Source organism: Pan paniscus, chromosome 3, assembly GCF_029289425.2.
Source record: "Pan paniscus chromosome 3, NHGRI_mPanPan1-v2.0_pri, whole genome shotgun sequence".
NCBI classification, from domain to species: Eukaryota; Metazoa; Chordata; class Mammalia; order Primates; family Hominidae; genus Pan; species Pan paniscus.
The window spans coordinates 51,275,355-51,288,465 of record NC_073252.2 but is presented as its reverse complement, the minus strand read 5'-3'; the positions used below and the strand labels follow the sequence as shown (position 1 = coordinate 51,288,465).

At 40.1% G+C, this 13,111-nt stretch overlaps 1 protein-coding gene across 4 annotated transcripts in view; it reads left to right on the top strand.

Moving 5' to 3' along the window:
* Positions 1 to 13,111, top strand: part of BMP2K (BMP2 inducible kinase) — a 144,383-nt gene that overhangs the window by 2,212 nt on the left and 129,060 nt on the right. The window contains exon 1 of one of the 4 annotated variants that reach the window (XM_034958602.3): positions 42 to 691. The exons of 1 other annotated variant lie outside the window; for it this stretch is intronic. In XM_034958602.3, the coding sequence (XP_034814493.1) occupies positions 514 to 691 (178 nt within the window). In that variant the 5' untranslated portion in view covers positions 42 to 513. Of the gene's footprint in view, positions 1 to 41; positions 692 to 13,111 lie in introns of those variants that run through there. 2 more of the 4 variants (XM_034958603.3, XM_057302081.2) reach the window with 2 other exon arrangements.

Below are 13,111 nucleotides of genomic sequence, written 5' to 3'. Positions count from 1 at the left end.
GCGGTTGGCAGCAGCGCCCCCCCGCCGCCAACGGCCACGAGTGGCTGGCGGCGCGGGTCCGGCCGGGGCGGCGGCGGCGCGACGGGCTGCGGTCCTGCGGGTTTGCGGCCTGAGACATCTAGCCCACTCCCTGGAGGGGCCGGCCGCCCAGCCTATTTCGCTCTCTTCCTCTACCCCGGCTCGCACTCCAGGCGCTTAGTGAGGCGGCGGGACGCCCGGGGCACTGGCGGAGGCGGCGGCGTCGCCCCTGCATTCGGACCCGCCCCCTCGCGCCCCGCCCCGTCCCCGCCCTCCCCACCGCCCTCTGCGGGAGCCGGGCAGCTGCAGCGGAGCCGCGGAGCGGGCGGCGGGGCCCGGGCTGTGCGCTTGGGGAGCGCGGAATGTGAGGCTTGGCGGGCCGCAGCACGCTCGGACGGGCCAGGGGCGGCGACCCCTCGCGGACGCCCGGCTGCGCGCCGGGCCGTGGACTTGCCCTTGCACGCTCCCTGCGCCCTCCAGCTCGCCGGCGGGACCATGAAGAAGTTCTCTCGGATGCCCAAGTCGGAGGGCGGCAGCGGCGGCGGAGCGGCGGGTGGCGGGGCTGGCGGGGCCGGGGCCGGGGCCGGCTGCGGCTCCGGCGGCTCGTCCGTGGGGGTTCGGGTGTTCGCGGTCGGCCGCCACCAGGTCACCCTGGAAGAGTCGCTGGCCGAAGGTACGGGCGCCCGGGGAGGCTCGGACAGGCAGGTGAGGGAGGGTTGGGGTGTGGCGGCGGCTTCTCCGGGTCCTCGCCCTCCGGACTGACTCTTATACCCCATTCTTCCTCTGCTGCCGGGCCAGCGGGGGCTCTTAAAGAGTGGCTCGGGCTTTTTCTCTTAAGCTGGCTTTTCTTGCCGCTGGCTGCCCCGGCCGGTGCACAGTTCTCTCATGCCTAGTTTAAATCATTTTCTGTGCTTTTTGACGCGAGAAAATAGGTAGTAGACGGGCTAGGAAGTGGGTTGGTGTTACGATTGGGCCAGTGACTCATTAGAGGGTCAGATCGAACAGGGTTGAAGCTCCGTTCTGCCAGCTGTGGCTCAGACGGGTGTCATGCGTTGGCCTTTTCATCTAAGCCTCCACCCGCGCTGCAGGGCATAGGACCCTGCAGCCCCTGGTGTCAAGCTGGGGTTTGCTGCAGCTCAGTCATCTGTTGAAAAACAATGTATTTGTGTGCATGTGTGCGTGTTGGAGGTGATCCTTTGCTCTAAATTAAGTTAGTAGGTTGCACTGAGGAGCAGGTAAACTTGGAGCCCATTTATCTTTGTTATTTAGAATCTTCTCTGTTGGACAAGGTGCTATTCATGCCCTCCCAGTATGTCTCTTTGATAGTAGTTTAAAAGGTGATATAAAAGCAGGTTAACTTTCACTTAACGAGGTTTTGTGGTCGGTCCTTCATGATCTGGAACAGGTTATGACGGCAGGTAGAAGTCTACTTACAAAAAAAGTTTACTCCATTTTAAAAGAAGAACTTAGAATTTAGTTTTGTATTTCTGGCATAATTGCCTTGTAGAAAATACTTGCCCTGTGTGCTGCATGCTTCATTGGCCTTTGAGTTTTTAATTGCAAAATGATACTACAAAATAAACACTTTAAAAGAAATACTTTTTGTTGATAAGTGGCCCTTTTAAGTTCTATGGTTAAGATAAAAAAAATCGAAGAGTGGATTCAGTTCTCCGAGCGTTAGACGTTGATGTGGTTTGAAAACAGTAGACTGAGATTCCGCTTGTATTTTTTGAAATGCTATACACAACAGTAAATTAGCACAAGGGAAAAAACCTGAAGATTTTTGTATAAAATATTTGAAAGAGAAAGAAATCGTGAATTATTCAGGTGTACGTATCATTGTTTCGTGAACCATTGCTCAGAATAATGATCTTAGCCGAAACTTGGAGAGGTGGGAGAAGGAGGATCCTTAGTTTTTCAGAAGAATGAATATGTGGCGAGTGGTCTTTATAAAAGATTTACTATACTATAAAGTTTTCTAGCTCTTTATTACACATGAATTTCAATTATTGGTTTAGATTGTGTTGTAGGTTTTAAAAGCACATGGCTCTTCACTCAAATGCCATATTCTGTCTTTGAATTGTTTTAGTAACTAATTGAAGTGTAGCTTGAGTAGTGTTACACTCACTCATTCCACTAAATCCCAGATGGGTCTTTTATTTAATAGAAAAAAAATACTGACATTTCACAAATTAGATTTTGAATTTGTAACTTGTATTACTCACTACCCTAAGCATATCTTATCACTACCCTAAGCAAGCCATTTTCAATAAAAAAATAATTTTGGAAAGTAATAAAGATGAATTTCAAAAGGAGAGTTCGTTCAACCACAACGAAGAATAAAAGTTTATTTCAAGCGCTAATGTCACTGTTAGAGTGTTCCACTGACTTTTGCCATAAATGTATCATTTCTCTTGAAAAGTCAATAATCAAATGCTAGGAGGAAGCAAGGACTGAAGAAATCCTTTTGGAAGATGAAACTTCTCCATCCTACACCCCAGCTTTAATTTCCTAGAAGGGAGGCCAAGGCCTAGGTTTTCTTTCCTTGTATATTTTTTCTGTATCCATCACCCACACAACTGGAATTGTCTATGTATAATCAGTTTAATTTTGATCCTGGCTGGTCTTATTTCAGATGCTTAATATCCCCTCTCCCTTCCTAATAAATAGTGCCACAATTTAGACAAGATGTTTAAGCACAAGTCTAGTTCGCATTTAAGCGTGATTAATCAATAATTGATGGGTCTGCCTGATCATAAGATTGGGTCATGTACTTGTGAAAATGCGTTCAAGTTTAGAGTACTTGATTTGGGGAGAGGGATACCACTGAGTAGGCAAAGCGGTAGAAGCTAAGATAGACCAAAGCACAGACTTGGTAGATTTTGCATTTTTTGTCTTGGCCCAAAGTTGTTTAAACAGAGCCAGGAAGACTCAGTAGATACTGTGCCCTGAAGTGTTTTTGCCATGCTCCTGCAAACATTGGTAGTTTACTCATAATGACCTCTGCAGTGTCTTTTTAATAAATCCGTCCGTCTCTCTGTTGTTATTTGTATATAATTAGTTATGTTGCAAAAAGTCACCGTGAAAACTGGATTAGCAAACCCTGAACCACTGCTCCTACTATGGTGTTAGATTCCTGAAAGCTGCTGTTCACAACATTTTTGTCAACTGATCAAGATACAACCTTGTTTTATGTCTGTTGCAGTTTAAATACACCTTATTTAATATATTTGGTTGATTTATTAACATTGAAATCATGGCCAACAGCTCTGTAAATCATGCCTCAATGAAGATTATCTAACACTTGTATTTTCTCTATAGTCTTTGCTCCTTGAACACTAGACAGCACTTTAGCACTGTGCTTAGGGACTGTTTTCAACAGTGAAATCACCAATAGCAAGCACAAAAATGAGAAAAACATGGCACTAAATAGACCATGAAAAGGACACTTGTTTACACTATGTAAGCTGAAACTAGAATGTGCACGTCAGTAGACTCACATTTTTCACCATTGTGCACATGTCTGCAATGACAGTGGAAGTGCTATGAGTAATGATTTTGGGGATACAAATAAATGTTAGTAGATGAATTTGTAAATACAGTATCCCCAACTAATGAGGAGCAACCTTTGTTATAGGTAGATATGTATATGCACATATTATGTCTATAATTTGAAAAGCAGATTCTCAGCGGTAGGTTGTATGTTATAACTAAACTGTTAAAGTTTTCTCTCTGAAACATTATATACTTTGTATCATAATGTCTTTGTAGTCAAGCACATAAGTGTTTGAAAATAGAACTTGCACCTTTTTAGTTCCTCCTCAAAGTTTAAAGGACTGATAACATAGTGAGGCAGTTCATGTTTTTTTTCTCAAAAACTGTTTAGGAGTCTGTACTAAGCAGATCCCAGCTTTGGTCTGTAGAAATGAGGGAGAGCGGTATGTTGGTTTTAGCTTCAAACAGTGACAAATTGTCAGGCTCATAGAATTAATTCAATGTAACCTTCCAAGTTTTTACTAAAACCTGGGGTTGGCTTGTTGACCACATGCATCACCATAACAAGCCTTTGGTGCTAGTCTGAGGAATTTAATACTGATTGGTAATAAGTTGGTTTTTGAGTAGGGGACATTGTTTTCCCTAAATGGTACAAAATGGACCTAAAATGGGGTGTTGAGACTGGGAGAGCAGAGATAACTTGTTGAGATAATGTAATCACGAGGTTATGGGGGCTGGGTAGGAATGATAGTGTGAATATGGTGATGTGGGTAAGATTTACTGAGATGGGTGTTGGGGGTTATTGGATTGTTAGTAATTGGAGGCCAGGAATTTACTACAGGGTTCTTTAAAAATAGCTCAGTATTTCTCTTAGAGTTAAATGCTTAGATAAGCTAAGTATTAGCCAGTTCTCGTTGTTAATTTTTCAGGAAGGTTGTACTATACATCTGATTTTGCACTATAAATTAGTAGGGAAATGATAGATTTAAGCATTATATCTCATTTGCAGAAAGCATCTGTGGCTGCCCAGTAACTTGTAAGTTCACATTCCGAAGAGAAGATAGAGAGGATAAAAAAAGGGAAGGATCGAATAAAAATATCAACAACTGTTACTACTACACAACTTCATTAAATGCCTTTGGTGTGCTAAGCACTGCTAGGTGCTACTTAACATAGTAGAGGACAATAGTGGAGGTATTCTTCTGGCCTATGAAACTTACAGATTAGTGTGGAAGGTAAAAGCTAAACAAGCCAACAAAAATCACCAAGTTACTATAGTTAAAATTTTTGATATGTGTCGTGAAGACAATGCTCAGGGTTTTATGAGAGAATTCAGTTTAGACTGGGGGGTCAAGGAAGGCCTTTTTGATCTTTTAGCAGAAACCTGAAGGATGAAGAAAGTTAGATAAAAACAGAGGTGTGAGGTTGGGGTGATTTGAAGTATGTCATGAAGACTGAAGTCTCTGTGTGAGGGAAGGAAGTTTCAGAAACTGAAATATGCTCAGAGCTGTGGACTACGATGAATGAATCACATGTAAGAGAGATCCAAGATGATGTTGGCAAGGTGACCAGGGTCCAGGGCTTAGTATACCATGCTGAGGAGTTTAGGTTTTATCTGAAATGCAACAGGAAGCTATTGAAGGGTTTGAATTGAGGCAGTGACATGCTCTGATTTGTATTTTTACAAGATCATGCTGATTGCTGTGTAGAGAGGTATACAAATTATAAGGTTAAAATGATGACAGTGGGGATGAAGATGATAATGCTTAAATGGGAAGACCTTGTGGTGGTCATAGGAAGTGTTAGGAATTACTTGCTTATGTATCTCTCAGGTGAAAGTACCATTTGGGAACATAAGGAAGGAACAGATTTTTTTTTTTTTTTGAGGTGTTTGGAGGACAGCCAGTAATTCAGACATGTTTAGAGATGTGTTTGGATGAGATATCTGAGAGGAAATATCAAATGAGAAGCTGGGTATGTGGTCTGGAACTCAGCAAAGGTGTTTGGGCTTAGAGATGGTACTTCTGATTGATTAGTGAGCCCTGGCTGTTATTTAAAGCCCTGGGAGAGGATGGATGTAGGGAGAGTGTAGAATGAGAAGGTGCTCATTGAAGGACTCCTATAGTGCATTGGTCTCAGACATTAGTGTTCATTGTAAACATTCAGAGGATTTGGTAAAACAGAAAGTGCTGAGCCTGGTCCCCAACTTTTGATTATGTCTGAGTGAGGCCCACTCTTTCAGTGATACAGATGCTGCCGGTTCAGGAACCACGTCTTGAGTACCGAGTACCACTGATTTCGAGCAGGCGAAGAAGACTAAGAAGAAGGTGCTAGAGAGGTATGAGGAATACCAGGACACTCTGATACCTGGAAACTTGAGAGTATTTCAAGAAGGGGAGGGAGTGAGCAGTTGTGTTGCTGCAAAGTCATCTTACTTGATCACATTTTTTCGCCTGGCATTCACAGTTATTCATGCTCACTTATCTTTAAAAGCTTACCTGTAATTATTTGCTAGGTGAATACTCTTTGCGCCTGGTGCAATGTGCTCCACTCCCTGTTGGTCCGTGACTGAATCTTGTACTTGCCTAGCACTCTGTCTTTGTCTCTGTAATCCCTGTTTCCTAAGTACTGGTTATGATCACTTCCTCCTTTCTGTGGACACTTGTAACTATTTGCTTTTTTCCCTCTTGTCACATTTAACCTGTCTTGAGATGGAATTATGTAAGCACCTAGAAACACTAAGGTTGTTAACTACTGTTCCTCTGTCATCTCCACTACCAGATAGTAAAATTCTTAAGGCTAGACAGACTCTGTTTTAATTGATGTTGTATCACACAAGTTGGCCATACCATGAACATTCAGCTACTTCTCAAAGGAAATCATGCTTGATTTTTTTATTTTTTATCAGATGATGATCTTCAGTAGAATTTAAGGCCTAATTTGCAAATTGAAGAGCACCAATGGAAGGCTCTTTACTGGACCATCAAAGGTTTTGTACTTAGGCCAGAGGACTCTGAGTTTTCTAGTTTGGTGAAGACAAACAACCGTTAAGGCAGTGTCATTTCACTTAACAACTTGAAACAGGAAAGAAAAAAAATAACCCAGATGCCCCCTTGTAGTTATCTTGCTTTATTGACATTGTATTTTTATTTATTCTGCAAAGGTGGCTGAGTTTTTAAAAAAGTATGTTACATGCAATTGTGAAATTGTTTTACATTTTGTGGTTAATTTTGACAGCTTTTTTTGGATGCTGAGCTTTTTAGGGGTAGAACCAAGGTCTATTCACCTGTGCATTCAGTTGTCCAGTAGTACTTACTCAGCACCCTTTTTTGTTATTGTTTAATTAAGCTCTTAGAAAACATTGTTTCCTCTTCTGAAACAAGGAGTTAATATCTATTATGAAGATTAGAGAAGATAATGTGTGACAGTACCTGACAGTGCATTGCCAAATCTCTTCATAACTATGAGTGAACTTTTAAGTTCCGATTTGGTTATATGCTTTCAGTGAAATCTGATTTGGAAATTATAGTGACTTTATTATATATTTGCTATCACATTTATCCTGAATAAGTATCATATTTGTGTTTGAAAAATATCTGAATAGTTTGTTAGATAATTATGTGTCCCTCAGCCATATTGAATTTTCAAGTTTCAATCAGCTATATAAAATTTTGACCTATATAGTAGCATATGATTTCACTATAAAATGGAAATTATTTGCAACAAAGGACACTATATACAATATTATTAACAAATGGTTCTTTTTTGGGTTGTTTATGTTATTATTGTAGTGATAGCTCCTAGGATGTAATTTTGATTGTCCGTTAATGTATTTCCTCTAGAGGTAGTAGTTTTATTCAAGGACAAGCTACTGACACTAAAACAATTATTCTAAATTTTCAGTATTCCAAAAAAACAGTGGAAATTTATAATGCATTTATCCCCAGTAAAGGTGCTAAATTGTACAGGATGGGCATGGTGGCTCACGCCTGTAATTCCAGCACTTTGGGAGGCTGAGACAGGTAGATCACTTGAGGCCAGGAGTTCGAGACCAGCTTGGCCAACAGGGTGAAACCCCATCTCTACTAAAAACACAAATATTAGCCGGGCATAGTGGCACGTGCCTATAATAACAGCTACTCATGAGGCTGAGGCAGGAGAATCCCTTGAGCCCAGGAGGCAGAGGTTGCAGTAAGGTGAGATAGAGCCATTGCACTCCAGCCTGGGTGACACAGCAAGACGCTGTCTCAAAATAAATAAATAAATAAATAAATAAAATAATAAATAAAAATAAAAGTGCTAAATTGTACAAACATGCCAAATATCTTTGCTTTTAGGCTGTAGTCAACTATTGTGGTTAATACTGACATTCTCATGCTGGGCAGATTGAAAAGGCTATGTCTTTGATATTTTAAAAATAATGAAAATGAATTAATATTTGTTAGTATGTTTCATCATGGGGTGCACAGTAGGGAAACTTGGAAAAGGTCCTTGATGTTGTCAATGTTAGAGAATGTACTAGAAAGTGAGACGGATGTCCTTATGTTGATCCTGGGTCTTATATAGTGTTCTTTCTGATCTTGTATATTATCTTGGTTTTCTTTCACCATTTCCCTCCTATTTTTTTGTCAGAACTTGAAGTAGTTTCATATACATCCAATAGAGCTCATTTGGTAGTTATCAAAATGATTAAAGCCTTGACTTGGGATTCCAAAATTAAGAGTGTTGAACTACCATTTCAAAGCTGCCACACTTTTCTAGTGGTCGGGTATAATATTTCATCTCCAAAAGATTGGGACTGTTTATTCCTTGGTTTTATCTTGCATGCATCTGGTGAACCATTCATCTACCCACAGCCTGCTATTTTTAGGGGACTAAGTTGGGAAGTTGAGTGGTTAATGACTGAGCTGTTTTAAATAGCTGGGCACTTAGTTAATTTGGAGATTCTTTGTCTATGTGTATCAGCTTTACAAATGAGGTCAGTCAGCACATGTCTGCTAACTGTTTCAAAAGTCTCTCTCTGCAGGAAAGTGGTTGTAAGGCCTTTTCTACAGAGAGACTTTGTTTTTGGTTTATCCTAGTCTTGTAGAATTGCAGTAACATTAGAGGCATTTTGCAGTAAGTATTATTTTAAAATATGGAATGATTGTTGTTACTAGTTTGCCCATTTTAACATTTTTAATTATCTTTGAAATAGTGCCTTCTTGGACGCATCTATCGGGGGGAAAAATACCAGCTGGTAATCCCTGTTCTGCCTCTAACTTGCATTGTGACGTTTTGACTTCAGTTTCCTCAAGAAAAAAATGAAGTGGAAAAAATGAATTTGTAACATCTTTTTCCATTTTAGTATTCTTGGATTCTGTCTATGTAACTGATTTTAACTGCTCTTTTAGATAAATGAGGAGCATGGGACAGGGAGGAATAGCAATGAACAATTTCAGGATTGAGACCGTAATGAAAGGATTGTGTTTGATCGTTATACAATTTGAGTTCTTTGACAGACTTCACAATGGAATGGCAATTTATTTTTTAATCCTAAAGTATGAAATTATTTTTATTTTATTTTATTTTATTTTTTCAAGACGGAGTCTTGCTCTGTTGCCCAGGCTGGAGTGCAGTGGTGCAGTTGTGGTTCACTGCAACCTCTGCCTCCTGGGTTCAAGTGATTCTCCTGCCTCAGCCTCCCAAGTAGCTGGGATTACAGGTTCTTGCCACCACACCTGGCTAATTTTTGTATTTTTAGTAGAGACGGGGCTTCACCGTGTTGGCCAGGCTGGTCTCTTAACTTCTGACCTCAGGTGATCTGCCCACCTTGGCTTCCCAAAGTGCTGGGATTACAGTCATGAGCCACTGCGCCTGGCCTAAAATTATTTTTTAATCATTGGAAAAAGGTCTTTTCTAAGAAGTTGCCTTACATGCTACCCCTTGAGATCTGGGTAGAAGCTCAAATTAAATTGTGTGACATTTCAGAATACTATTTAGTTTCAGTGGGCATGCCACCTTAATTGCTTATTTTACTATCTTGATTGTGTTCTCTAAGAGACTCATGCACAATATATGTATTTTAGAGAGTATTAGTAACAAAACAAAACCTTTTTATTCAAAAAGAATATATGAGGAGGAGGTATGACAGTACTTTCTCTGATGAAGTTTACAGATACAAAGTTTACCCTTGATATGTGTGGGAAATTGGGTACCTTTTGTTTCCAATGCTGTCAGCCCTAATTTGGGTCCTTAATACATCTCGTTTAGAGAATTACATTAGCATTTGGACTGTTCTTTCAGACCCTTTCCTTGCCAAACCAATTCTTATATTCCTTCCAGTTTATTCTTCCTAAAATGGACTTATGCTCATGTCACTCTCTTACTTGCCTAACCAAGTAAAGTACAAACTCGTTACTCTAGGATTCAGGACCCCCTGACCTGAACCTCCAGTTCAGTATCACCTCCAACCTACCTCTCTAGCCTTAATCTCTTACTCTTACTCCCTACTTATATTACACTGATGTGCTTGGTATTTTCTGCACTTCTCTCAAGCTTTCTGCTATCGTCTGAATGTTTGTGACTCCTCCCCCAATTCATATGTTGAAATCCCAACGCCCAAGGTGATGCTATTTAGTGATGGGGCCCTTGGGAAATGATTAGGTCATGAGAGCCCTCATGAATGGAATTAATGCTCTTATAAAAGAGGCCCCAGAGAGATCCCTCATCCCTTGCGCTACATAAGGTTAGAGTGAGAAGATGGTCATCTGTGAGGAAACAAGCCCTCTCCAGGCACTGAATTTCCCAGCACCTTGCTCTTGGACTTTCCAGTCTCCATAACAGTAAGAAATTCTGTTGCTTATAAGCCACCCAATGTGTGTGTGTGTGTGTGTGTGTGTGTGTGTGTGTGTGTGTGTGTGTGTGTGTGTGTTTTGAGACACGGTCTCTATTGGCTAGGCTGGAGTGCAGTGGTGTGATCATAGCTCACTGCAGCCTTGAGCTACTGGCCTCAAGCAGTCCTCTTGCCTTAGCCTCCCGACAGTTGGGACAATAGGCATGTGCCACCTTGCCACACTTTTCCATTTCTGTTTTTTAGCTTATGTTGTTATGTTTGCCCAGAATGCAAATACTGGCCTCCACCACTCTGTTAAAAATGGGGTCTTGTAGGATATATTTAAAATAGTTACTTTTTTGTAATCTTTATTTTTTCCTGAAACCCTATCTACAACCAAATAAGTGTAATTATGCCTTCCTTTGCTCTGCGTAGCAACTGTTACTCATATAGCACTTATCTTAAATAGCTTTGTTCTATTCTAATAAAATGCGTAATTTTCTCTACTTTAAAATTTAATTCTTTTAAGGCTTATCTTGTATTCATTCTTTTTTTCCCTCTCATTATTTTTAAAATATTTGGTAGATGGGATCTTGTTATGTTATCCAGGCTGGTTTTGAACTCCTGGCCTCAAGTGGTCCTCCTGCTTTGGCCTCCCAAAGTGCTGGGATTACAGGTGTGAGGCACCATGCTTGGCCTTGTATTCGTCTTTTATCTCTTGCAGTGCTGTACTCATGATAGTATTGAGTACCTCTGTAAGAGGTTGAGTTTTGGTATTCAAAAGTGATCAGAGGGCTTGCTACAAATTACTATGAAACAATTGGATAGCAGCCATATTTGACATATCAAGCTGTTCAGTTGATATTTAGGAGAAGGCTGACTCTGTTTTTGAAGTTCTGTCCATTTTAAAATAAGGAGATAGAGATATTTGTTAACAATGTAGTTCTAGCATTAAATACATGGATGAAAAAAATACTACCAGATTTATTTTTGGACTCCTAGCCTGTTTTATTTCTGTTATGGTTATATGTATAGTACATCTTTGTTTTGTGGGTACTGCATTGCTTGTATTTGATGTGACTCTCAAAATGTTCTAGCCTGAATTCCCTTGAGCCACTACCGTTAGACAGAGTGGGAGCTAGGTAGTCTAAAGTATGTGCTTTGGATAACTGATCTTAAGAAAACAGTTTTGGGGATGGTCAGCTGTGTATGGCTTTATCTTGAGTGGCGGATAGTACCACTCAATGGGATGAATGGTGTCTAAGAGGATGAGGGTATTAGGAAGAAGAAGGGGATCTTATCTCCTTAAGGCTCCTGGGGAGGGAAACAAATGAGCATTAACTTTGGGGATTCCTCTAACTGGACTGTATGATATTGAAGGTACTTATTTTCTAGGTGGAAAGACATTTAGTTTGCTTTTAGATTAGGAAATTTGTAAGCCTGGCCCAAAGGTCAGAGGGTAGCAAACCACCCTTGACTATTCTTTCTTTCAATTTCTGGAAGAGAGGGTTCCAGTACACTACTTCCCCTTGCCTAAATGCTGTATTTACTTATTTTGCTTTATTTTTGCTGGGTGGACCATTGTTAGGGCTGCCTGGAGCTTTATACATAAGTATTCTCTTTTGAATGAGATTGTCAGTGGTTAGTTTAGGTTTTACTATTCTTTCTGAATCATAAAGATACTACTACTAAAGTAATTTTTTTTTTTCCTGAATCTTGTCAGGACTATTTTTCTAGGGAGTGGGATTATGCATCACTGGCAATTACCCATTTTTTCATTCTCTTGCCTGCATCACAGACTCTCTTCCGTTGAATGTTAATGGTCTATTTTTTTATACAGGCATAGGAAAAAAAAAGTTGCTACTGACTCATGATCAGTAGGCCATGTATTCTGAAATATTTCTTCAGAGGTTGGGTGTATATATGCTCAGATGTGCATAGGCTTTTGATGGTGTCTTCTATGATCACTAACTGGAGTATGTAAGATAGTTAACTGTTACGTGCAGTAATATGGATCTAAGGATTTTTTTTTTTTTTTGTCTACCTAATTGGCCTAAATTGAAATTGGAATAGATCCTTAGTTTCATTAGCACAGTATTATGGTTAACTCATCCAGACAGCTCAGTTTAAATCCTAGTGAATAGTTAACTGGATTGCTAAATCTTTGGTAAATTTTCATCTTTTAGCAAAATGTTTATACAACCCAAAGGAGAAATTCTAAGGATCTCAACCAAAATTGGTACTTGTTTTTATTTTTAAACAAGTGAAGGTAGCTGTTATGGGTTTTATAGTTTTTCACCTTAGTGCAGTGGGAACTTTAGAAATATTGCAAACTCATGAGTTTTATTTTTTTTAAATATGTGTTTGTGTATGGTATTTTTTGCCTATCCATAGGGAATGTTGGAAGTGCATTTGTAAGGGCTGTATGAATCCATAGTGTTCGAGGTTGGATGTAACTAATGCCCATAAATTTCTAGCTTGAGAAACCCTTATATACAGATTCAAGGTTCAGATTTGTTTTCATCTTAGAATAGTGGCTGGTTTTTTTTTTTTTTTTTTTTTTTTTTTTTAAATACACTAAAGGTATTTCAAAAAGTTGTGGTGGGCCATTATGGATAGTATAAGGTCAATTTCACTGATTTTTTTCTTTTTTTCTTTTTTTCTTTTGCTTTGGAAGACGAAATATAGGAAACAATGTGTAAGAACCTGAATTTAAAACAGGACCTTCTCAGAGCCTCTTACAGAAAATATCCTGAGTATTATATTAACTGTAATTGGTATTGT